General features: G+C 53.7%; 1 protein-coding gene across 4 annotated transcripts; it reads left to right on the top strand.

The window, feature by feature from the left end:
- The first annotated feature begins 685 nt into the window (after window positions 1–685).
- Window positions 686–22,372, top strand: EWSR1 (EWS RNA binding protein 1). Of its 4 annotated transcripts, none has more exons than XM_077787114.2 (18): window positions 686–808; window positions 3,744–3,780; window positions 4,000–4,051; window positions 4,508–4,561; window positions 5,784–5,907; window positions 11,108–11,294; window positions 14,064–14,231; window positions 14,849–15,063; window positions 15,661–15,841; window positions 18,510–18,544; window positions 19,191–19,223; window positions 19,845–19,963; window positions 20,264–20,393; window positions 20,520–20,642; window positions 20,719–20,899; window positions 21,218–21,315; window positions 21,659–21,932; window positions 22,155–22,372. In XM_077787114.2, the coding sequence occupies exons 1-18, from the start codon at window positions 742–744 to the stop codon at window positions 22,192–22,194; spliced, it is 2,118 nt and encodes a 705-aa protein (XP_077643240.2). In that variant the 5' UTR covers window positions 686–741; the 3' UTR covers window positions 22,195–22,372. The 4 variants fall into 4 exon arrangements, with proteins under 4 accessions (XP_077643240.2, XP_085449051.1, XP_077643241.2 ...); XM_085592925.1 differs by having other exon boundaries at window positions 18,507–18,544; XM_077787115.2 differs by lacking the exon at window positions 4,508–4,561.
- The last annotated feature ends 106 nt before the right edge of the window (window positions 22,373–22,478 follow it).

The raw sequence follows: 22,478 nt of genomic DNA, 5'->3' as shown, positions 1-22,478 counted from the left end.
ACACCCACCCGCGATGTGACACCAATCCATGCAACGTCAGCCCCGGGACACCCACCCGCATCCCACCACCCATGGGACACCCAGCTGTGCCACCACAGCCCGGGTCACCCCCAGTACACGCAGGACACGCGGTACCCCCTCATGTCCTCATGGGACATGATGACGTCACGCAGCGATGACACGCGGTGACGTCACTCTGCCACGCTCGCCACGTGGGCAGCGTGCAATGCCAACCACAGCACGGGCACCCCAACGAGCACCCGCCCTGCCACTTCTCGGCACCTGGTGAGGTCGCACACAGCCCGTGGCGCCAGCCGCCGGCCGGTGACACCGAGTGACCGACCTCACGGCCAGGAGGCGCCGCCAGGCCCCCCCCGCGGCACGGCGCGTGACGTCACGGCGGCCCCGCCACGCCGCAATGACATCACTACGCCGGCCGTGACGTCACGCCCCCGCCGCGCTCCCCGCTCCGCCTCGCGGCCCGAGCGCCTCTTGCGCGACGGTCCCTAACGGCCGCGGGCCGTACCATCCCTCCGCCCGGCGGGGGGGGGAAGCGCGCAGCGAGGCGGCGGAGCCGCAAACCGGAGCGGCGGCCGCTGCCCGCGGGGCCGTCCCGGTTCTCCGCGGACGGCAGCAGCGGCGGGCGGGCGGCGGAGCGGGGCGGGCCGAGCCCCCGGGGCGCGATCTGCCGGCGGCGCCCCCCGGGCGCGGGGTGGTGCGCGCGGCGGGGCCGGGCGGCGCATGCGCGGCGCGGGGCGGGGCCGGGCGGGCAGCGCGGAGGAGGAAGGCGAGAAAATGGCGTCGACGGGTGAGCGGGGCCGGGGCGGGCCGGGCCCGGGGCGGGCGGCGGGGCGGGACGGGACCCCCGGCAGCGCCGCCGCCCCCGCCGCGGAGCGGCCGGAGGGGCGCTGGGACGGCGCCGCCGGCCCGCGGCGCCGCGCCCGGGGGGCCGCTGGGGTCGGGCCGTGCAGGGCCCGTCCCGCCCGTGTCCCAGCGGCCGCCCGCCCGGGCCGCGCCGGGGCCGCGGGTGTTTCCCCTCAGTGTCCGCTGCGGCTCTTGCGGCCCCTCGGTGCCGCCGGATCGCCGGGGCCCCGCGCTCGCAGCAGCCGAGCCCGAGCGGGGCTCGCTCCGGCCCTGCCGGGCGGCTCTGGCTGCGCTGCGGGACGGCGGAGCGCCGCGGGTGGGAAGGGAGCCGGAGCCATCCCGGGGGCAGCGACACCTCCCGCTGCCCCTGCGGGCTCCCAGCCCGGCCCGCGGCACCGCCGGGCACGGAGCATCCTCTGGGATCTCCGCTCCAGCACCTCCCAGCCAGGAATTCCTGCCCAAAGTCCCATCCAGCTCTCCCCTCTGGCAGTGGGAGCCATTCCCTGTGTCCTGGCCCTCCATCCCTTGTCCCCAGTCCCTCTCCAGCTCTCCTGGAGCTCCTTTATGCCCTGGAAGGGCTCTGAGCTCTCCCTGGAGCCTTCTCCTCTGCCAACTTTTCCCCACAGGGAGATAAGATGTTCCACCATCTCCATGGCTCCACATTTTTCTGAATGAAACGTTTTTCCACGAGGGCTCCAGCTGGATACAAATAGTTGGAGACTGAAATTCTCCAGCTCAGTACACCTTAAAGTACTTTAAATCCCAGCAGGATTTGACTCCCTTTAAAAGAAATGAGGATTTTCCTTTTTTCCAGCAAGGAAAATCTCCCAGGCCATGGAGTGTGAGGGAATATCACCAACAGCACCTTGGGGAGCTTGAAAAAGAAAAGTCAGTAAAGGAACATCTGCCAGTGGAATTGTCAGGATGGGGGTTAAAACCACAGCTGTGTTTTCCCTTAATTCATGGAATTGTTCCTCCTGGGAGCTGCTATTTTCAGCCTCTGGTGTGCTTCTGAGCCTTGTGAAATAAAAGGAAGAAGATTAATTTCCCCCTGGAAATAAAAGCCAGGAGATGGGTTTAACTAAATGAACCATAATATTATTTTTTATTAATGTTCCATGTTCCTCTAAATCCCAGCAAATTAAAAGAGAGGCATCACCACAGGCAAACTGCAAATTCCACACCTGGAATTAAATCCTGCAGAGGGGAAAATGTTGGGTTTAGGTGGGACTGGGGAGGGCTGTTGGGAGAGGGGTTAATTGATACCCCTGCGTGGAGCTCGAGGCCAAAATGGGCTAAAAACAAATTAAATGAGGTTTTGGTGGCTGGAGGGTGAGCAGGGAAAAAAGTGGAGTGGTAGGGAAAGGGAAGCTGGATGAGGGGGGCCAGGCATTAATTAACACTCAGGATTTAGCAGAACCACATGTAAAGTGAATGAAAAAAAAAACCAAACAAACCCAGAACCCTGAACTGAACAAGGAAAATGTTCCAGTATCCCACGTGCCAACCTGAGAGGGAAGTGGGAATGCTGCCAGGGGAGTTTAACAACTTGTGCCTTGTGTCCTGGGAGCAGGGAAAGCTTTGGAGAACTCCAAGTGTCTTCTTTCCCCGTGTGAGGTGTTCTGGGCAAGGTCAAAGGAATGGACAACTGCCAAGGATTCCTGCTGGGATCCCTGTTCCTGCCTCCAGCAGGGATCCAGGGGCTCTGCTCCTGCCCAGGGAGCAGGAGGAGAAGCTGGGAGCACCCCTGGAGGCTGGGCAGGAAGGGTTTAGTAGGGATGGATGCACAGGCTGGGGAACAGGAGGTTGTGCTGGATGGAAGCTGTGTTTTCCAAGTGATTCCTGGGGCTCCATGCCTTGGGAATTGTGGGATAATGGCATTAAAGCCAGGCAAAATTTGCTTCCTCAAGTTCTCCAGTGCAGGAGTTGAGCTTGATCCGTGTGGGTCTCTCCCACTTGGGGATATTCCATGATTCTTGGGAGAAACTTGGATTTCTGGCCAAGGTGTGATGGTGATGGGAGCAGTGGGAACTCTTCCCGCACAGGGATGGCTGGGAGCAGCTCCACTGATGCAGCTTCTGGCTGTGGCCTCCACCAGGAGGTTCTGGGCTCATTCCTGATCTCCTGAGCACCTTCTGTGCTCCTGGCAGAGCTGGTGTCTCTGGCCAGGTCTGCTGAGAATGATGAATTCATCCGTGCTCCGGACCTTGGGTTGGGAGCTGGAACTGTTGCTGCCTCTGAGGGAGCTGGGAGCTGCAGTCCTTTCAAATTTAGCCTCCTAATTGCCATGTGGATTCATTTTCCATCCCTGCCAGCAAATCACTTCAGCACAGGCTTTGCTGCTGGGGTTTTCAGGATTTTGGTTCTCCTCCCAGTCAGTTGCTGACTTGGATTGAGGATCTGTGGAGGGAATCACTCCCATCTTCCCAGCTCCAGCCCTTCCAGGGGGACAAGTGGCTTTCCAGCCATCCATTTGTGTCCTTGAAAGGGAAGGAGTGAAGGTGGTGAAACCTTCCAGCCCAGCCCTTTCAGAGCAGGGTGGTGGGTTTGGAAGGCTCAGATCCCTGTTTTTCCTTTGTTCCAACCCAAATCCCCCCCTGCCAGCCCCCTGGGATCCATCCAAGGTGGCAGTTAAATTGAACCGGGGTCATTTGAGATCAAAGTGGCTGCTGCGAGCAGCAGGAACAATGAGGGGAAGGAAGGTTTTGTTCCCCTCCAAAAGGAGGACTGAAAATGTGCATTTACCTTCCACCCTTGGGAAACTGGAATTCCAGTGGTTTATAGCGAGCTGCAGGAGGAAATTCCAGCTGCTGTGCTCTTGGTCTCTTTAATTTTATTAAGCTTTTATCAATGTTTTTATTCTTCTCCTTTTCTTTTAGATTACAGTACCTATAGCCAAGCTGCAGCTCAGCAGGGGTAAGTAGCTTATCCTCCCTGTTTTAAAAAGATGTCATAAAAGTAAATCATAATTATGGTTTGGGCTTAACTCAGGTATGTTTGGAAGATCCTGAGGGTTTTCCTGGAGCTTTGTATTCTCGTAGAATTTCAGCAAGAAACCGTTGGGGCTGTGTGAAAATTTGTCTGGTGATGCAGATTTGGGGCAAGATTATAAATGTCTTTACATTCATTCCACAGCTACAGCGCCTATGCACCTCAGCCAGCCCAAGGATATGCACAGACCACCCAGGTAAAACATGGGGAGGGGGTGGAATTCCTGCTCAATCACCTGTTTTCCAGGAAAACTGGAAACTCTGAGTGGCAGCGTCAAAATCCGTGGTTAAAAGTTGTCTTGGAGCTTCTCCCCCAGCCCAAAGTGCATTTTAAAAGTGGAAATAACCTCAACAATCCCCCTTTTTTTGTTAATTTATTCAATCCCGATGCCAGAAAAGCCAAATTCTTGGTGTATGTTTGACACCACCACGTTGGTGGGTGTTGTAATCAGAGGTGTAGGAGAGAAAAAAACTGGGAAAAAAGGGGGGAATTGCCTTTTGGGAAATGGCAGAATTGGACAGAGGAGGAGGAGGAGGGAATCTGCTTTTTCCTGGAGTTTTATTGCTATAAGTGTTCATACTCTCAGTTGGCTGGACTGCAAGATAATGATGGTCTTTAAGAGATTAACTTAATGCTTATTTTTAACCTTTAGAATCCAAGTTACTACAACCACATTTGTCTGCAAACTCCAAGTATGTTTCCAAAGGTAAATTCTTGTCCTCAAAAAGTGCTGTAGGCTTAATTTTCCTTCCCAAGAGGAGGAGGAAGACAGGCTCAGTGTGGGCTGAAAGGAAGGTGATGGTGACTTATTTAAATTAAAAGTCTTTGGAGACCACAACTGGAAGAGCTGCTCCCAGTTGTAGGTGAGGTGAAAGGTGGGAGCAGGATAAGGGTAGGAACAGGAAGCCTCAGCAACTAAAACCAGCTAATTAAACACCTAACCAGCTAATTAAAGCCCTAACCAGCTAATTAAAGCCCTAACCAGCTAATCTCAGCTGTAGGCACGTGCCCATGGGAAGTTTGCAGCGTTCCCTGCCCCTTTTTGGAGGGAACTTCCAGGGACAGAGATGTGTTCATGTGCTCAGGGCTTTCCTGCTCCTGGCTCAGAGCTGTGCCCTGAGTTCAGGAAGGCTGAATATCCCAAAAAGTCGAGAGAAATCTGAATTCTTTCAGAGTCTGGAGGGTAAAGTTGTCTCCATGTCACTTCTCAAGCTGGATCCAGAGCTTGGTGCTAAGCCAGGAGCTGTTGCAAGCTTGCTGGTGCCTGGAGCATGGGCAGGTAGGGCATGGCTTGGGCAGCTGGTGGCACTGCTGGGCACAGCTGCTCCTCTCCTTCCCTCAGTGATTTTCAAGCTGGATTTGGAAACAGAGTCAGGGAATGGGTGAGGTGAGGGCTGATCCCTCACTGAGCACATCGGCACCGGAATGGGAGCAGCAGCGCTGGGATACTTTGGGTGTTCCCATGGATCCCATCCTTCCATGCCTGCACCCAGTTTTCAAATTCATGGCTGATGAGCATGAAAAATACTCCAAATAATTTAATGGAAACCTTCCACAGGTTTCCTTTAGCCAACACCAAAGCAGCTTTACACTGAAGTGACTTTTCCTTTGTGCAGGGAGCGCTCCCATTCCCGTATTCCAGGTTAAGCTGGCATGGTGCCTGTGGGTGCTGCTGGTAGCTGTGAGCAGCTGGGAGCTTTCCTGTTTGCTTTCCACAGAGCAGAGGTGTGTGGTGCCAATGTCAAGAGCCTGTTCCTTCAGCCTTGGCAGGGAAAAACCACTCCGTCACCTCCTTGCAGAGCTGACCCGGAATTTCCCGCGGCACCTAAACTTTCACAGCAGCCTTGGCTTTGAGAGTGCTCAGCAACTGCAATTCCTGGGGGGGGTCACTTGTGCACATGGATTGAATCTGTGTCCTTTTGGAGCAGACCTACGGGCAGCAGAGCTACGGGACCTACGGGCAGCCCAGCGACGTCAGCTACACACAGCCGCAGACCACGGCCACGTACGGGCAGACGGCCTACGCCACCTCCTACGGGCAGCCCCCCACAGGTGAGACCTGCTGGGCTGGGCCCAGCTCTGCTCGGCCTGGCAAAGGCCTTAATGTCACCTAAGCTGTCCCATGGGCAGGGACAGCTCCCACAGGTTGCTGCAAGCCCTGGGCAAACTCGGGCGCTTCCAGGGATGCGGCAGCTGTGAGTAACCTGTGTGACTGCCCTCCCAGGGAACAATTCCTGCCCAATATCCCATCCAGCCCTACCCTCTGGCAGTGGGAGCCATTTCCTGTCTCCTGTCCCTCCATCCCTTGTCCCCAGTCCCTCTCCAGCTCTCCTGGAGCCCCTTTAGGCCCTGCAAGGGCTCTGAGCTCTCCCTGGAGCCTTCTCCTCTCCAGGTGAGCACCCCCAGCTTTCCCAGCCTGGCTCCAGCCTTCCATGGCCTCCTCAGGACTGGCTCCAGCAGCTCCAGATCCTTCATAGAATGGTTTTGGCTGGGAGAGACCTTAAAGCTCATCCAGTGCCACCCCCTGCCATGGGCAGGGACACTTTCCACTGTCCCAGGCTGCTCCAAGCCCTGTCCAGCCTGGCCTTGGGCACTGCCAGGGCTGTGGCAGCCGTGCATAAACAGGAATAAATGCACTGTTGAGTTTTCAGGGCAGGGTTTGGGTGCTGTGGGACCCAGCAGGACGTGCTGTGCTCAGAGCAAAGGGAACAGTGTCCCTGGCTGCTCCTCAGCCCTTCCCTTCCCTGCCAGCCCTGTCTCTGGCAGTGACATGTGCCTGTTCTGATCCTGTGCCTTCTCCTTCTCATCTGGTGCTTCCCCCAGTGGAAGGAGCCAGTCCAGGTTGGACTGTGCTGCTCACTCTTGCAGGGAAAGTTCTGTCTCATCCTGTCAGAACTCGAGGTCCTCTTTGGTGGGAACCCTTGAGGTGTCACTTGGTTTTAGTGCCAAAACCCTGGAGTGTCAGAGCTCACACAGGCAGGGCTTGGCAAGGCTGCAGTGCTCTTTGCTGTCTCCAAACTCTCCCAAGTGCCATCTTCATGGACAAAATCCTGACCACTAAGACCTTTTAGGTGACTCCAACCCCATTTCCTAAAGGATAAACACCATCCTGCCCTCCACCTTTGCATGCCCTGTGGTGGTTTTGGATTTCCACAGCAGATACTTGCTCATTAATGCTCCATAAACTCTCACAGCGTGTTCTTGGAGCTGGAATTTCCTCCAGACGAGTGTCTAAATGTTTGAAACTATTGAGGCAATGTTTAATTCATGTCTATTCATGTTTATTTAATGTATGTTTGGACTGAATATTCAGGAGTTTTAGAAAGCAGATTTTCCTCCCAGTGATTCCTTGGGTGCCGTGTCCTGCACATTCCTGGGAGAGACATTATAAACATTTTGTAGTTGGAATTAAACACTTCCAAAAACAAGGGAATTCCAGGACAGACAGACATTGGGATATCTGTCTGTAGAGGGCATTGAGGAATTCTTCAGAGGGAGGAGCTGGAGAGAAAATATTAACCAAAATGAAAATATTTATCATCTTTACATGGATCAGGAAAATTCCTGCTCATGAGATCCATATCTATTAGCTGGTGTCACTGGGGGTTATCTACAGGACTTTTTCTTTTCACTTAAGACTACCTAGAGAAAAGTTGGCAGCAAAAAATGATTTGTGAACTTCCAAAATTCCTTTCTTAGAAATATTTACATCCCTGTGACTCCTGTGGACTCCAGTCCCACGGGAGTCACAGGAAACTGCTCTGTTTATGTTTTTCCTTTTCCCTTAAGAGGAGATTTGCTGGGAGAATAATAATAATAATATAAGGCTTTTTTTTTTTTTTTTTCTGCACAGCTGCACTTTTTTGTAGGCAAAAAAAAGAAAAAAAGCTTCATTTTCTTGTCATCCATGAAAAAACCACCAACTTAGAAAGTGGTCAAGCAAAAGATCCTATCAGCCCACAGAGCTGGGCTGTGGCAGCTCTGGGCATGGAGCCAGGCTGGATTTATCCTTCCTCCACCTGCCTCTCCTTGAGGAGCCAGAGCTGTGGAAAGGAGACTGCAGCCTCTCTCTCTGTCCCCTCCCTGCCTTTCATGCTCAATAAACCCCTGGGCCAGACACTGTCATGCCCTGAGACACGTGCAGTTCTTACAGTTGAATCCCAATCCTGTTTTTCTGTGAATCACCTTTTTGTACTGCAGTTCATCAAGGCTTTTTTTTTTTTTTTTTGGTTGGTTTTTTTGGGTTTTTTTTTGCCTGTACAGCCTGGTGTTTAGGTGAAGTGTTGTTGAGGTCAAGGAAATCCAAGATGTGTGTGGATGCAGCCTCAGGATGGGTGGGAATGGCAGGGATGGATTTTTCCTTGCCTTGCCTCTGGGATACCCCAGGAAAGAGTTACCACCCTCCTTCCCTCCCTGGGGCTGTAGGAAAAGGTGTCTTGGAGCCACCCAGTCACTTTGTTCCAGAGAAAAATGGGATTTGGGATCCTCAGGTTGGGGATCACTGGGCACCCTCAGACCTGTGGCTCATTAATCAGTGCAGGGTATTAGCAGCAATTACAGGAGTAAATAAATAAAGAGCATTTTGGTGTCCAGGTGTGGATCTCTTGGAAGTGGGAAGTGCTCTCTAAAGCCAGGCAGCCCCTGCTTCCCTTTACCTGGGAAATTTGGGGTATGGATATTGAAATTTCTAAAGGATTTGGAATTCATGAACACACAGCTGCCATAACAACCCCAAAATATCCCAAAACAGGCAGGAGAGAGAGTCAGCTCTGCATCCCTTCTCCAGCCCCTCACTGCTGGGACAGACACAAGCCAAGCAGGAGGCAGCTCTCTTCCTAAATAAATCTTTCTGGAAGGAAGAAATCTCTGTGAATCCAGACTTTTCCAGTTGATATTCTCTGTGGGTCAAATCCTGCAAGCTTCTCCACCACCTGAAGAATTCCTAACGTTCAGGAAGGGGTTTCTTTGAGGGGAATTTAGGCACTTTAAGCAGGTTATTATTCCTTCTGTTACCTTTTTCTTTCACCAGCTTTTCTGCTGTGTCAACTTTTATTTTCCTAACTGGGAGGGGAGGAGAGAAAAGGGATTTCATAGAGATGCCACCCTCAAAAGAACAGCCCTTGAGGGTTCCCAGAGTGTCTAAATTGGGCTTGATTTGTGATTTGGACCAGTGGGATGGGAAATCACTGCCTTTCCTCTGGGACAAACCCTTCCTGCTGAGCACACTCTACCACGAGGGAAATGCTCCATCTAGAGCTGAAGCTTTAAAATTCAACTTTTTTTTTTTTTTTTCTCCTCCCTTTTATCCTGCTGCCTGTGCAGAGCCAGCAAAGCTTTTTGCTCCCAGTAAGAGCACTGGGAAAGGGAGCCCAGCTGTGGGAGGAGCACCCTGGGGCTCCAAATCCAAGGGGAGCAGCCCAGGGCAGGGCTGTGGCTGCAGCACACGGGCTGCAGGCTGTACTTAGCCTTTTCTAGTGTGTGGTCAGGCTTTGGCAGTTAAAATAAAGGTTTATTTAACTCCTGGGATTGGTGCTCCCTGTGCAATTGCTGTCTAGCCTCACATTTAAGTGTTTGGGCTGCTCAAATTTGTCCGAGGCTTTAAAAATCCTCCCGTTGGGCATCATCCCCTTCACCCTTCTCAGCAACACTTTTCAGAGAGCAGCAGACAGGAATAATAACCATTAAAATTGATTTTCTGGTGATTCCCACAAGTTATTTCCCAGTGGGAGTTCAGTTTGCATTCCCAGCGTGGCAGCCCTGGGATGGGGTTGGGCTGGGGGCCAGGGGTAGGACTCTGGCAGAGGGTCCAGGCTGGCCTTGTGTCTTCACCAGGATCCTGAGGGCCAGCAGAAAAGCTGGAATTTGGGGGTGTCTGTAGTGAATTTGCTGTGCAGACTTCCTGCCCTCCTCCTGTTCCTCTTTGCTGCTGCCCTGGTGTGGAGGCAGCAGTGGGGCTGTGGCACACCGTGGTGCTCTGTGAGGGCACAGCGTGTTCTGCTGCTGGAAGTGCTGTTTGCTTTGCAAATCAGGCACTTGGAATAAAATGCTGCAGCCCAATTTGCCTAAAGGAAATGTGTCACAAGCCTCCCGTGTTTATTAAAAATCAAAAGTGATGGAGAAGCTGTTGCCATCACTGATCCCAGCCATGAGAGCATTTGGCTGCTCTTTTTGCCTTTTTTAATGTTTAACAGCATTTTTATTGCTGTTTTTCCATCTAAGTCTCATATTCTTAATTTGAAAACTTGTTAGAAAGGTTGTTAAGAGCACAAACCCGGTGTGCTAATGCCAGTTCACCTTTGTGACAAGGCAAATGCCACTAAATTATACAGGAGCTGTTTGGGGATCTTGGATATTGTAAAACTGTTGAAAAGGAACTCTGTGAGCTCACAGCTTTTTCCCTAAACTGAACTGAAATTCTGAGAAAAGGGAAGGTACATAAAAACATCAGGAGCTGCCTGATGTGTCTCTTTTGACCTTTTTCTCATGTGAAAGCAAATGGAAAGTGCTTTTCTTTTGTTTCCAGCTTTACTGATTTAAAATAGGCCTTCAGAAATGCCTCTGAAAGACTTCCCAGGCCAGGTTTTGTGCCTTTATTTTTCAGAAGAGCTAAAAGGATGGGACTATACTTGCCAAATCAGTTGGATTTCTTTACTTTGGAGCTCAAGGGGGTTTGTTACCCTGCCTTTGTTGAGGAGATGCTCCATGTCTCAGCTTGCCCTGCCTGAGCTCTGGTTGCTGTAAACAATCCTGGGTGCTGGTCCAGGGGTGGCTTCCAGAAAGCTCCTGGGAGTGGGATTTTGGGATGCTGAGGGGCTGAAGGCTGAGGCTTCCCAAGGTGGGGGATTCTGTGAGTAAGGCAGCGGGGCAGGGTGGGTAATTGATATTTTTTGAGTTGTCTGAGGTAGTTTTGTGGTGGTAAAAGTGTGTCTGCGTTCAGCCCCAGAAGCACCACAAGGATCAGAGTCTGAGATACTTGGGAATGCTGGAGAAGGACCTGGGACAGGAGTCTGGAAGGACAGAAGTGGCTTTGTGTGGCCAGAAAGCAGGGTTAGATGGGAAGCTGAGGTGAGGGAGGTGACACAGAGCAGCTGTGGCTGCCCCTGGATCCCTGGAAGCGCCCGAGGCCAGGCTGGACAGGGCTTGGGATGGTGGAAGGTGTCCCACGGCCGGGCACGGGGAGAGATGAGCCTGAAGCCCGGCTGGAATTGCGCGGTCCGGCAGAGCCGTGGGGCTGAGCTGTGCTGTGTTGCAGGTTACAGCGCCCCGACTGCCCCCCCTGCCTACAGCCAGCCCGTGCAGGGCTACGGCAGCGCCGCCTACGACACCAACACGGCCACGGTCACCAGCAGCCAGAGCTCGTACGCCGCCCCGGCCGCCTACGGCACCCAGCCCACCTACCCGGCCTACGGGCAGCAGCCGGCGCCGGCCGCCCCCGCCAGGTACCGCCCCTCCTCCTCCTCCTCTGTGCTCTGGTCATCCTCCTTTGCCTTCCCTTCCTCCTTCTTCTCCGCCCCTTCCTCATCTTCCTCCTCCTCACCTTCATCCTTCTCCTTCTGCTTCTCTTCTGGCTCTTCTTCCTTCTCTGTCTTTTGTTCATCCTCCTTTTCCTTCTCTTCTTCCTCCTTCTCCACCCCTTCCTCATCTTCCTCCTCCTCACCATCCTCATCTTCGTCCTTCTGCTTCTCTTCTGGCTCTTCTTCCTTCTCTGTCTTTTATTCATCCTCCTTTTCCTTCTCTTCTTCCTCCTTCTTCTCCACTCCTTCCTCATCTTCCTCATCGTCCTCCTCACCATCCTCATCTTCGTCCTTCTTCTGCTTCTCTTCTGGCTCTTCCTCCTTCTCTGTCTTTTATTCATCCTCCTTTTCCTTCTCTTCTCCATCCTTCTTCACCCCTTCCTCATCTTCCTCCTCCTCCTCCTTACCATCCTCATCATCATCACTATCCTCATCTTCCTTCTCCTCCTTCTTCTCCTCTGTCTATTCTTCATGCTCCTCTGTGTTTTCTTCCTCCTTTTCCTTCTCTTCTACCCCATCCTTCTCCACCCCTTCCTCATCTTCCTCCTCCTCATTGTCACCATCCTCATCCTCCTCCTTCTTGTCCTTCTCTGTCTCTTCCTCCTTCTCCTCCGTCTTTTCTTCCTCCTTTTTCCTTCTCCGTCCTTCTTCTCATCATCATTCTTCTCCCTCCTCCTCTTTATCATCACCGTCTTCATCTTCCTCCTCATTGTCACCATCCTCATCCTCCTCGTTGTCACCATCCTCATCATCTTCCTCTTCCTTCTTTTTTTCCATCTTCTCCTCTGTCTCTTCTTCCTTCTCCTCCGTCTTTTATTCCTCCTCCTTTTCCTTCTCTTCTCCCTCCTTCTCATCATCCTTCTTCTCCACCCCTTCCTCATCTTCCTCCTCTTCCTCTTTCTCCATCTCCTCTTTTTTTTCCTCCTCCATCTATTCTTCCTCCTCCTTTTCTTTATCTTCTTCCTCATGCTTCTCCTCCACCCCCTCCTCAGCCTTCTCTTCTCCTCCTCCTTTTTTCTTCCTTCTCCTTCTCTTCTTTGTCCTTTTTCTCCTCCTCTTGTTCCTCCTCCTTTTCCTTCTCTTCTTCTTCCCCCCTTTTTCTCCTCATCCTTCTTCTCCACCCCCTCCTCATTCTTCTCTTCCTCCTCCTTTTCTTCTTCCTCCTCCTCTTGTTCCTCCTATTTCTGCTCCTCTTTCTCTTACTTCTCCATCTCTCATTACTCCTCTTCCTCCTCCTCTTTCTCTTCTTCCTCTGTCTCCTTCTCTTCTTCCTCTGTCTCCTCCTTCTTCTCTTCTTCCTCCGTCTCATCCTCCTCTTGTTCCTCCTTCTTCTTCTTCATCTCTAGTTACTCCTTCCTTCTCCTCCTCATTCCCCTCCTCCTCCTCCTTCTCTTCTCACTGCTCCCCATCCTCCTGCTCTGGGGCTGTGGCAGGAGGAGGGAGCAGTGGGAGGGCTGTGGGAGGGCTGTGGGAGGGCACGGTGTCAGCACCGCTCCCGGTCCCATTCCCGGTCCCGTTCCCGTTCCTGCGGGATCAGGGAGCCGCCGCAGCCACATCAGGCTCTGGCCTCTGGCACTGCAGGACAGGGCTGAGCCCTGTCTGCTCCCGAGTCACGGGGTCAGGCAGGATGCTGGGTGGATGCACAGCCTGCAAAACATTTCCTCTTTAAATCTCACCCCTCTGGGCACTGCCTGTCATCTATTGAGTTGAATTGTTTGCTGAGAGGATATGAAACATTTAGAATACATAATGGAAACTTGTTTGGAAGTGAGTAAACGCTGATTTTTTCCCTTACCTGGTGTCTGTAGCAAGCACTGTGGGAAGGGAAGGCAGAACCTGGCACAGCTCTGACAGGTTACACTTTAAAGAGATGTAAATTTGCTGGATGAATCCTGACATTGTGTATAATTTTTCCCAGCTTCTACAGCAAAAGCAGCTTCACTATTTTTGCTCCACTCTGAAAAACAAATAGAAGTTAAAGACTCAGAATTCTTGGAGTTAGAAAAGCCCTCTGAGATCATGGAGGCCACCACTAACCCGCTCCCCAAGTACCACATTCACAGGGCTTTTAAACTTTGGGACAAACAGAAGGGGATGTGTGAATCACATGCAAAGGGTTCTCAAATTTCAGGCCTTGAGAGTTAATTCTAAACACACAATTGTGAGTGGTTTGGGTTGGAGGGGACCTTTAAAGGTCACCCAGTCCAAGCCCAGCATCCTTTCTGTTCCGTGGGATCATTGGGGGATAACGTGTGTGAGGCAATATCTGCCTGAGCTGGATTCTGAACCAAACAATGGGGCATTTCAGTGCCTGCCCTGCTGCCTGCTTCAGCTCCTGCTTTCCCAGGGCTCTGCAGGAGCAGCCTTGCTGGCATTCCACATCCTCCACTCAGCCCCACAGCCCAGGTCTGAGCCCCGTGGCTTTGGGATGAACAGGAGCTGTGGTGTTCCATGCTCTCTGTTCAGAGCACTGCCTGGCCCTTTCCTGGAGTGTGCAAATACCCAGGCAGTGAGTGCTAAAATTGTGTTTATTACCTATTTATTGGCTGCTGCCAGAGTGGCTGTCACAAATCAAGGCCAGCTTTAATGCTACCCCAAAAAAGAGCTCACAACCCCCAGTCCTGTGGGATCTGAGCCCTTTGCTGCTGCCAGCTGTGGGGCTGGGCACCAATGTTGTTCCATATTTCTCCCCAGACCCCAGGATGGCAGCAAACCAGCAGAGACCAGCCAGCCTCAGTCCAGCACGACAGGCTACAGCCAGCCCAGCCTGGGCTACGGGCAGAGCAACTACAGCTACCCCCAGGTGCCTGCCAGCTACCCCATGCAGCCTGTCTCTGCTCCACCCTCCTACCCTCCGACCAGGTAACGCTTGGCAGTGCTCAGCTCAGGGGCCTTTTGGGGGGATTTCATGGAAAAGGACCCTTGGTGGCCTGGGAGGAGGAGCTGTGCTTCTTGTAGTTGTTGTGGTGGGGATGGGGAGGCTGTGGCTGAGTGTAGAAGTGTCTGCATGATGACAAATGGGTTTTAAGACATTTTCTACGTTTTTTTTTTTTTAATTTTAAGAATTTTCCTAGAGTGACATTTTGCTGCCTCCTTCTACATACAGCTTGGCCCAGGAGCTCCCTTCTCCCTTCAGGTGTCTTTGATGTGACTTCTAAAATGTACACTTTGAAATTCTCAAAGGCCCAGCTGCATGAGAGGAGCTTCTTTTATTCAGGGCCTGTTACCTCCATTACCACTGAGTTTTGCCCTGGCACTTGTGCCTTTTCCTAGAGGTGTGAATAAACTGGGATTGGCCACGTAGTTTTTGCTTTCACAGCCCTGGAGACTGGCCTCCATAGGATGACTTCAGCTTTTAAAGTGATTTACTGCACTAAATACAGCCTGTAATTGCATTGCCTTCCAGCATGAGCCATTCCATGTGTGCTGCCAGGGAATTGCCTCATCATCCCACCTTTCCCAACACTTTTATCTTCCAGCTATTCCTCCACACAGCCAAGCAGTTACGATCAGAGCACTTACTCCCAGCAGAGCAGCTACGGGCAGCAGAGCTCCTATGGCCAGCAGACCAGTTACGGCCAGCAAAGCAGCTATGGCCAGCAGCCACCTCCCACCAGTTACCCACCTCCCACCGGATCCTACAGCCAGGCCCCCAGCCAGTACAGCCAGCAGAGCAGCAGCTACGGCCAGCAGAGTGAGTGGGAAGGAGCCCTGGCCTTGGTTTGGGTCTTAAACTCAGAGCTGGGTTGAAGGGGGAGGGTGTTTGAGCTGGGGTTTGGCCTCTCTTGATGAAAAACGGCATTTCTGGAGGCAGTGGTAGGTTGGGATGATCCCCTCAGGGGAAAGGTGGGAGCACAGAGGCACAAAATGATTGTGGGGAGGAGCTGAGGGGGCTCAGCCTGGAGAAAAGGAGGCTCAGGGGGGACCTTGTGGCTCTCACAGCTCCTGACAGGAGGGGACAGCCGGGGGGTCGGGCTCTGCTCCAGGGAACAGGGACAAGAGGAGAGGGAACGGCCTCAGGCTGGGCCAGGGGACGCTCAGGGTGGATTTTGGGAACATTTCTTCCTGTTGGTCAGGCCCTGGGCAGTGGTGCAGTCCCCATCCCTGGAGGGATTTAAGAGTCATGCGGATGTGGCACGTGGGGATGTGGGTCAGGGGTGACCTTGTCTGGAGAAACATCTGGAATCAACACCCTCAGAGGGATTTTCCCAAACTGAACAGCTGCAACGTGGCTGGAGCTGAGGGCAGGTGAAGGGGCTGCCTCTCCTGACCTGTTTGCACCCTTCCCCAGGCTCGTTCCGCCAGGACCATCCCAGCAGCATGAACATGTACGGGCAGGAATCCGGAGGCTTCTCCGGCCCCGGAGAGAGCCGGAATCTGAGCGGCCCCGATAGCCGGGGCAGGGGACGAGGGGGATATGAGCGTGGAGGCATGAGCAGAGGTGGGCGGGGAGGAGGACGCGGTGGAATGGGGTAAGAGCAAAGCTTTTCTCCTTTTCTCTAATTCTGGTTTACCCATAGGATTTGAAACGCAAAAGAAGGGACTGAAAGGTTGACGTTCCCAGCTGTGTTTCCATGGAGGACGTGTCTGTGTAGCAGCATTGCTTGTCATCCATGGAAACATTATCCTCAGGGAAATAGGAGCAGGATGGTTGGTTTGTCCTGCAGCTGGTTGGGCACCCAGGGAGGGGGAAACTGGGGGTAATGCTGGCCCTGGCACTTTCAGCTCCCTTCACGGTTGCTCAGAGGTGGAATCCTCTGTGGGGTTTAACAGTAACTCTGGGTGGAACACACACAAACCTCCCACCAGCTCCAGGGGATGCTCCCTGGGCCTCAGGAGCGGGGATTTTGGCAGGGCAGGAGCCTTGTGTCAGCCTCCTCCCGTGGAGCCTGCCAGTGCCACGTGGAGAAGGAGCCCGAGGACAGAGAGGAAGAAGTGCTTTGGCTCCCAGGCCTGCTCCCCCTGGGAGCATTCAGGCGCTCTGAATCAGCTTGGCCATTTCACCTGATGGCACAGCCTGGCTTGGTGCCACCTGTGCCTTCAGGTGTGTCCCCATCCGTGGAGGTCATTCTGATAGAGGCGAGGGAGGAGAACTACTCCCAAAGGCTCCTCCGAGAGAGGCTTCACAGCTTTGTGTGTGTTCCATCCCCTCACCCCGTTGCTCAGAGCTGTGCAGAGTGTCCCCAGGTGTGGCACAGGACACGCTGTGCCCACCCCGGTGCTGGCAGGGGGGCTGTGATGGCAGCTGCCCTCCAGAGGCCACTTTTCCCCCTGGCACAGCCCGGTGACAGCCCCAGTTTGGCAGTGGACGGCCCCAGTCTGCATAGCTCTGTTGCAGCCCATTGACGTGGCATGAAATCTTTATCAGAGAAATCCAAGAAACAATGGAGAGGGCTGGTTTGTGTGGGAACACATCCAGCTTGGAATTGGCACGGGTGGAACAGAGTTCCAGGGATCTGCATAAAGATTTCAGCCGTGCTGTGTTGATCTCTTAACGATGAAAGTAGATGTAGACACCTGAAATGTCTATCATCACATCTTCAAATTTCTAGCCCCTTCCAAGCTTCTCATTGCCAAAGATTTGTCACCTGTCTCTGATCTCACACCTTAATCCCAGCTCAAATTTGCCTCCCGAGCGATTTCCCACCTGGCCAGACCCTTACAAAGGGTCCCCCCCTGCCCCAGCCTTATGGACGTAGAGTTTGTGATGTCCATAGAACAGGTGGCTTCAGGGGACACCCAGGGCAGGTAGGGGAACTCGGCCCACCTTAGCATGCTGTGGTGATGGATTTCAGTGTCTCCAGCAGGTAAGGAGCTCGATGTTATTAACGTGCCCTTTTTCATTGCCTCGATGATTTGATATTTTTATGAAAATGGAAAACTTTTTAACATGCTTTGTCGCATTTATATGCTACAGGTTACAAAGTGAGAGCCTTGTAAACACCTCAATACTTAAAAAGTACCCGTACTCAGTACTCAGCCGGCAGCATAATGAAAAGTGGGACTAGACACGGTGTCCATATGGAGAGGAAAAATATACATAGAATATTTTTAACCCAATGTATTGATTGTATAAACGGAATCCTTCTGTAACTTTGGTAACTGCATACTTGTTGTTTGGTAATAAAAACCAGAGGAGGGTATACTACTACTTTAGAATTGTGTAACGTTAAAGAAAAAAAAAAAGTGTAAAAATCTTATGTTTAAAAAGAGAGACATTACGTAAATGGTGTGTACTTTAACGAGAGGAGGCAAAGCTGCATGCAACAGCTCAAAATTCTGTATTGACTTTTTTTTTCCCAGTATTAGAGGTGCAATACTTGCTAGAAAAATTCATGGTGCTCTCCCTCCTCTGCTCGGCTCCTTCCAAACAGCTTGCTGGCTCACCCAAAAAAAGAGCAAGAAACAGCCTAAATCCTTTCTCGAGGTGGCATTTTCCTACCTCCCCACCACGCTCCAAAGCAGTTTTAGCTGTGAATGCTTCAGCCAAAGCTTTTGGTGAAAGCTGTGGCCCTGTTTGCATTGGCACCTGCCCAGAAGTGAGTGTGTCCACAAAGCTGCACCCCAGGCCTTGGAGCCCCCGCTGTACTCTGTAAAGAGTTGTTAAATTCAGTAGTGACCTGAATGTATGGCTTTATTTTGAGGGTTTTAGGGGCGATGTCAGCTGAACTGTGTTGTAGGTCTCGCGTGTGGTTTGTCTCCTTTTACACTGTTAAATGTCAGGGACCCGCGGGCCCGCGCTGCCGCAGGCTGAGGGTGCACCTTGCTGGACACACCGAGGGGAGGGAGTTGACCACTGAAACACCCCCAAATTGCTCTTCAACAACAACAACAACAAAAAAAACCCACTTTGATTACAAACAATTTCTCAGCCAAGTATTGCACTGATGATACCCAGTAATAACGCCAGGGCACCGACAGCAAAGCGGTGCCTCAAGCCACACCAAGGTTGCTTTATATGTAAAGAAAATTTGAGCGAGCTGCCCTGAAGAAAGGCCTAGTGCCGAGATGAGAGAGAGACAGAGAGATGTTTGGAGATGTTTAGCCAGTGCCCTTCTCCCCTGTGAGCCGCAGAGGCTCAGAGCGGTGCTGGCTTTGTAAAGGGAAAGGCCTTCATTTCTTCGTTTATCCCCCCAGCAGCGCTGGAGAGCGAGGTGGCTTCAATAAGCCTGGTGGTAAGTTTTTGAGCATTACAATGGATAGTGTTAAAAAAAAAAAAAAAAAAAAAATTGCAGTCAGTTTTTTTTTTTAGCACGAAGTGTAATTTTTTATTCGTTTAAGTGGTTTAAAAATGACAATATGCAACCAGACTGTAATGGGTACTGCCGGCGATGCCCAGGGGTATGCGGACACAGTGGAAGAGTTGAGCAACCACTCCTGTAATTTTGGGGAAAAGAAATGGTTTGGATGTAATAAATCCTTTTCTTTTTTTTTTTTTTATAATATATATAGATATACTAAGTAACTTTTATTAATGAACTTAAAAACTGATTGGCTCGGCAAAACCTTTTAAAAAATCAGCGTTAATAGTGGTTAACAGTTTGAAACCTGCTAAAAAAAATCAGTGTAATAGTGGTTAACGGTTTGAAAGCTGCTAAAAAATCAGTGTAATAGTGGTTATTGGTTGGAAAGAAATGCTTAAAACCAGTGTAATAGTGGTTTTTGGTTGGCAGAAGTGCTAAAAGAGCCACCTGATGGCCCAGTAAGGTGCAGTGCTGCTGCTTGTGCGGCGCAGGTCGTAGCTAGTGTTGTGTGTGTCGGTTCTCCAGCCCGCAGGGCCCGCACTAACACCCTCCCCTATGCTTCTCTCCCGCCTGGCAGGACACATGGAGGAAGGACCCGACCTGGATTTAGGTAATTCCCACCAAACTCCCTCCCGAGGTTGTGGATCAGACATTTCTGTCCTCGTTCCGAGGGCTGCGGCCACCGCGGCGTCACCCCACCGCCACTTCCAGCCTTTCTGGCTGTTCCCATCAACTCTTCATTCCCAAACAGCTGGAAAACCACCACACGTGGTTGGGAGATGCTCCCCCTTCTCTGCAGGAATTAGGGGGTTGGGGGATGCTCTGGAGCTCTTCCAGGGAGCCCGCAGCACCCCCAGAGCTTCATCTGTGGCTTGTCCCTTCCTGTCACACAGGCGTGTCTGGAAGTTCTGCGTCAGCTTTCCAGCATCGGAAAAGGGGGGTGGATGTCCTTGTGTGGGAGCCCAGGGGGCACGAAGGTCTTCCTCATCTCTGCTGTGGGATGTGGCCTGAAAGAACCTGGGGGCTCTTCCCACGTGGGTGGGTGTGGGCTCTGTGTGGCCGTGGCACTCGGGGGTGAAGGGGAGGACAGTCCCCTCCCTTGGGCCCGGGGTTTCCTGTCACTCCAGAGAGCCAAGCTGCAGCCGGCAGGGATGAGGGGATGGAAAGAACTCGGCCCTGGGATATCCCTGCCCTTCCTCTGCCTGCACTGACCCCGGGAATTGTCTCCTAGGCCCCCCTATGGACTCGGAGGAGGACTCGGACAGCACTGCAGTCTATGTGCAGGGACTCAATGATAATGTGACCCTGGAGGATCTGGCAGATTTCTTCAAACAGTGCGGTGTTGTCAAGGTGAGGGGACACCAGTGACCCCCCACTGGCAGAGGGAAAAGGATCACCCACCTCCTCCTCTTTCTCCTCCTTTCTGGCCCCTCATGTCCAGGCTCTGGGAGAGGCCTGGCAGTGCTGTTTTAGGGCCTGTCCCTTCATTTTTGGGGTGTCTGGGCAGTTGCTGTCATCCATGGTAGGCCTGGGGCCCCTTTCTTCTGTCCTGGAGTCCCTGGAATGAGCTCCTGCTGGAAAGCAGAACCGAGTAAATCCCTGCTGGGCTGTGGGGACACAGAACTGGGGTGACATTCCACTGTCCCTTAGATGAACAAGAGGACAGGGCAGCCCATGATAAACCTCTACATCGACAAGGAAACGGGCAAGCCCAAGGGCGATGCCACCGTGTCCTACGATGACCCGTCCACTGCCAAGACAGCCGTGGAATGGTTTGATGGTGAGTGCTGGGGGACGTTTTTTGGGGTGGAATTCCAAAAATTCCAAGCGTGGGAAGCATCTTGGGTGCAGGTGTGTGAAGCAGGGCCGTGACTCACCGATGCCCCTGCCATTGTGTCCCTCCCAGGGAAGGATTTCCAGGGCAGCAAGCTGAAGGTGACCCTGGCGCGGAAGAAGGGCCCGATGAACAGCCTGAGGGGCGGGATGCTGCCCCGGGAGCAGCGGGGAATGCCCCCACCCCTCCGTGGAGGTACCGTGCAGCCCCCCCAGAGCTGCTTTGCCGACGCTGCCGTGGCTCCCAGCACTAACGGGGCTCCTTCCCGCAGGACCGGGGGGACCCGGCGGCCCAGGGGGCCCCAGCGGGCCCAGCGGCCCCATGGGCCGGATGGGGGGACGAGGTGGAGGAGACAGGGGTGGCTTCTCCTCGAGAGGACCGCGGGGATCCCGGGGAAACCCGTCCGGAGGGAGCGTCCAGCACCGCGCCGGAGACTGGCAGTGCCCCAACCCGTGAGTACCCACCCCAAGGGCTGTGCCAAGGGGGCATCACTCATCCCAGCAGCTGGCCAGGGCAGCCAGGCCTTTCCCAAAATCTCTCGCTGGGCCTTCCCAGGAATCAGCTTCCACCTGGCACAGAGGGAGGGGCGTCAGCCCTGGGGGCTGGGGGGGAACCACAGCTCCTGCGGGCAGCCAGACCCCCGCCCCACTGCAGCTGTGCCCCCTGTCCTGCCCCTGTGTCCCCTGTCACGCGCTCTCCTGCTCGTGCTTCCCAATGTCACCCCAGCTGGAATGCTGTCCCACTCTGGCCTAACTGGAATTTGTACCCAGGGGCTGTGGAAACCAGAACTTTGCCTGGAGAACAGAGTGCAACCAGTGCAAGGCGCCCAAACCAGAGGGGTTCCTCCCGCCCCCCTTCCCTCCTCCAGGTACGTTTGGGGGGTTCACAGCCCCACTTCCCAGCGGGACACCCCAGGCCTGGCCTCGGGCTCCTTGGGGAATGGCTGGGCCAGCTCCAGGAGCTGCCAGGCCTTCATCCCTCCGTGAGCCATGACACGGAGACCGGGATTTCTCCTGTGCTTCCTGGGTTTGGGGGGCTGTCAGCCGCACCCCAACTCCCCAGGGCAATGCTTCAGCCTTAAGGAGCCCCGAATCCCTTCGGGTCCCCAGCAGCTCCGGCCTTTCTCCTGCTGGGTGTTCTGGGATGGTGGGTGGGACCCGGCAGCGGCGCTGCTGCCCTGGGCTCACTCCCGGCTCTCCGCTGCCCCGCAGGCGGTGACCGCGGCCGAGGCGGCCCCGGCGGGATGCGAGGCGGGCGCGGCGGGGGCCTGATGGACCGAGGGGGGCCCGGCGGGATGTTCCGAGGCGGCCGCGGCGGAGACCGAGGGGGATTCCGAGGCGGCCGGGGCATGGACCGGGGCGGCTACGGAGGAGGCGGCCGGAGAGGAGGAGGAGGAGGCGGCCCCGGGGGACCCCCCGGACCCCTGATGGAGCAGATGGGAGGAGGAGGCAGAGGACGACGCGGAGGGCCGGGAAAGATGGACAAGTATGGATGGAGGGCAGGGCTGGGAGTGATGGGAGGGGGAGACCCTGCTGGGGACAAGGGTGGGGGGCGGCTGGGGTGGCACAGATGGGTGGAGGGGCGAGGGGGTGAAGGGTGGGGGGTGGGATGGGGGAGTGTGGATGGGTGGCAGGGTGTCTGGGGAGGGGGTTAACCCAGGAAGGGCTCCTGGACCCCACAACTGATCCCTGTTCCCCCGGCCCACAGGGGCGAACACCGCCAGGATCGCCGAGACCGGCCCTACTAACACCGCCCCCCCAGAGCCGCATTTACTACCAGATTTATTTTTTAAACCAGAAAAAAAAATGTTTTAAATTTATAATTCCATATTTATAATGTTGGCCACAACATTATGAGTCCTCCTTGTCTGTACTTTAGTATTTTTCACCGTTTGTGGAGAAACATTAAAACCAAGTTCAACGGTAGCGTGATGACTTCTTTCTTCCCCCCCTCCCCCAGAATAAAACCGGTTGTTTAACGCGCCCCCGCCCCGCCTCCCCGCCTGTAACGCTGTGAACGGTTGTGACGGTT

The sequence above is a fragment of the Lonchura striata genome, chromosome 15, assembly GCF_050655825.1.
Source record: "Lonchura striata isolate lonStrDom1 chromosome 15, ASM5065582v1, whole genome shotgun sequence".
NCBI lineage: Eukaryota > Metazoa > Chordata > Aves > Passeriformes > Estrildidae > Lonchura > Lonchura striata.
This window is presented reverse-complemented; position numbering and strand designations above follow the sequence as displayed.

Coding starts and splice junctions, on each gene's coding strand:
- EWSR1 (XM_085592925.1), top strand. CDS start 742: ATGCGCGGCGCGGGGCGGGGCCGGGCGGGCAGCGCGGAGGAGGAAGGC. Junction 15,842..18,506: donor GGAGGACGCGGTGGAATGGG/GTAAGAGCAAAG, acceptor TTATCCCCCCAG/CAGCGCTGGAGAGCGAGGTG. Junction 20,900..21,217: donor GACTGGCAGTGCCCCAACCC/GTGAGTACCCAC, acceptor ATTTGTACCCAG/GGGCTGTGGAAACCAGAACT.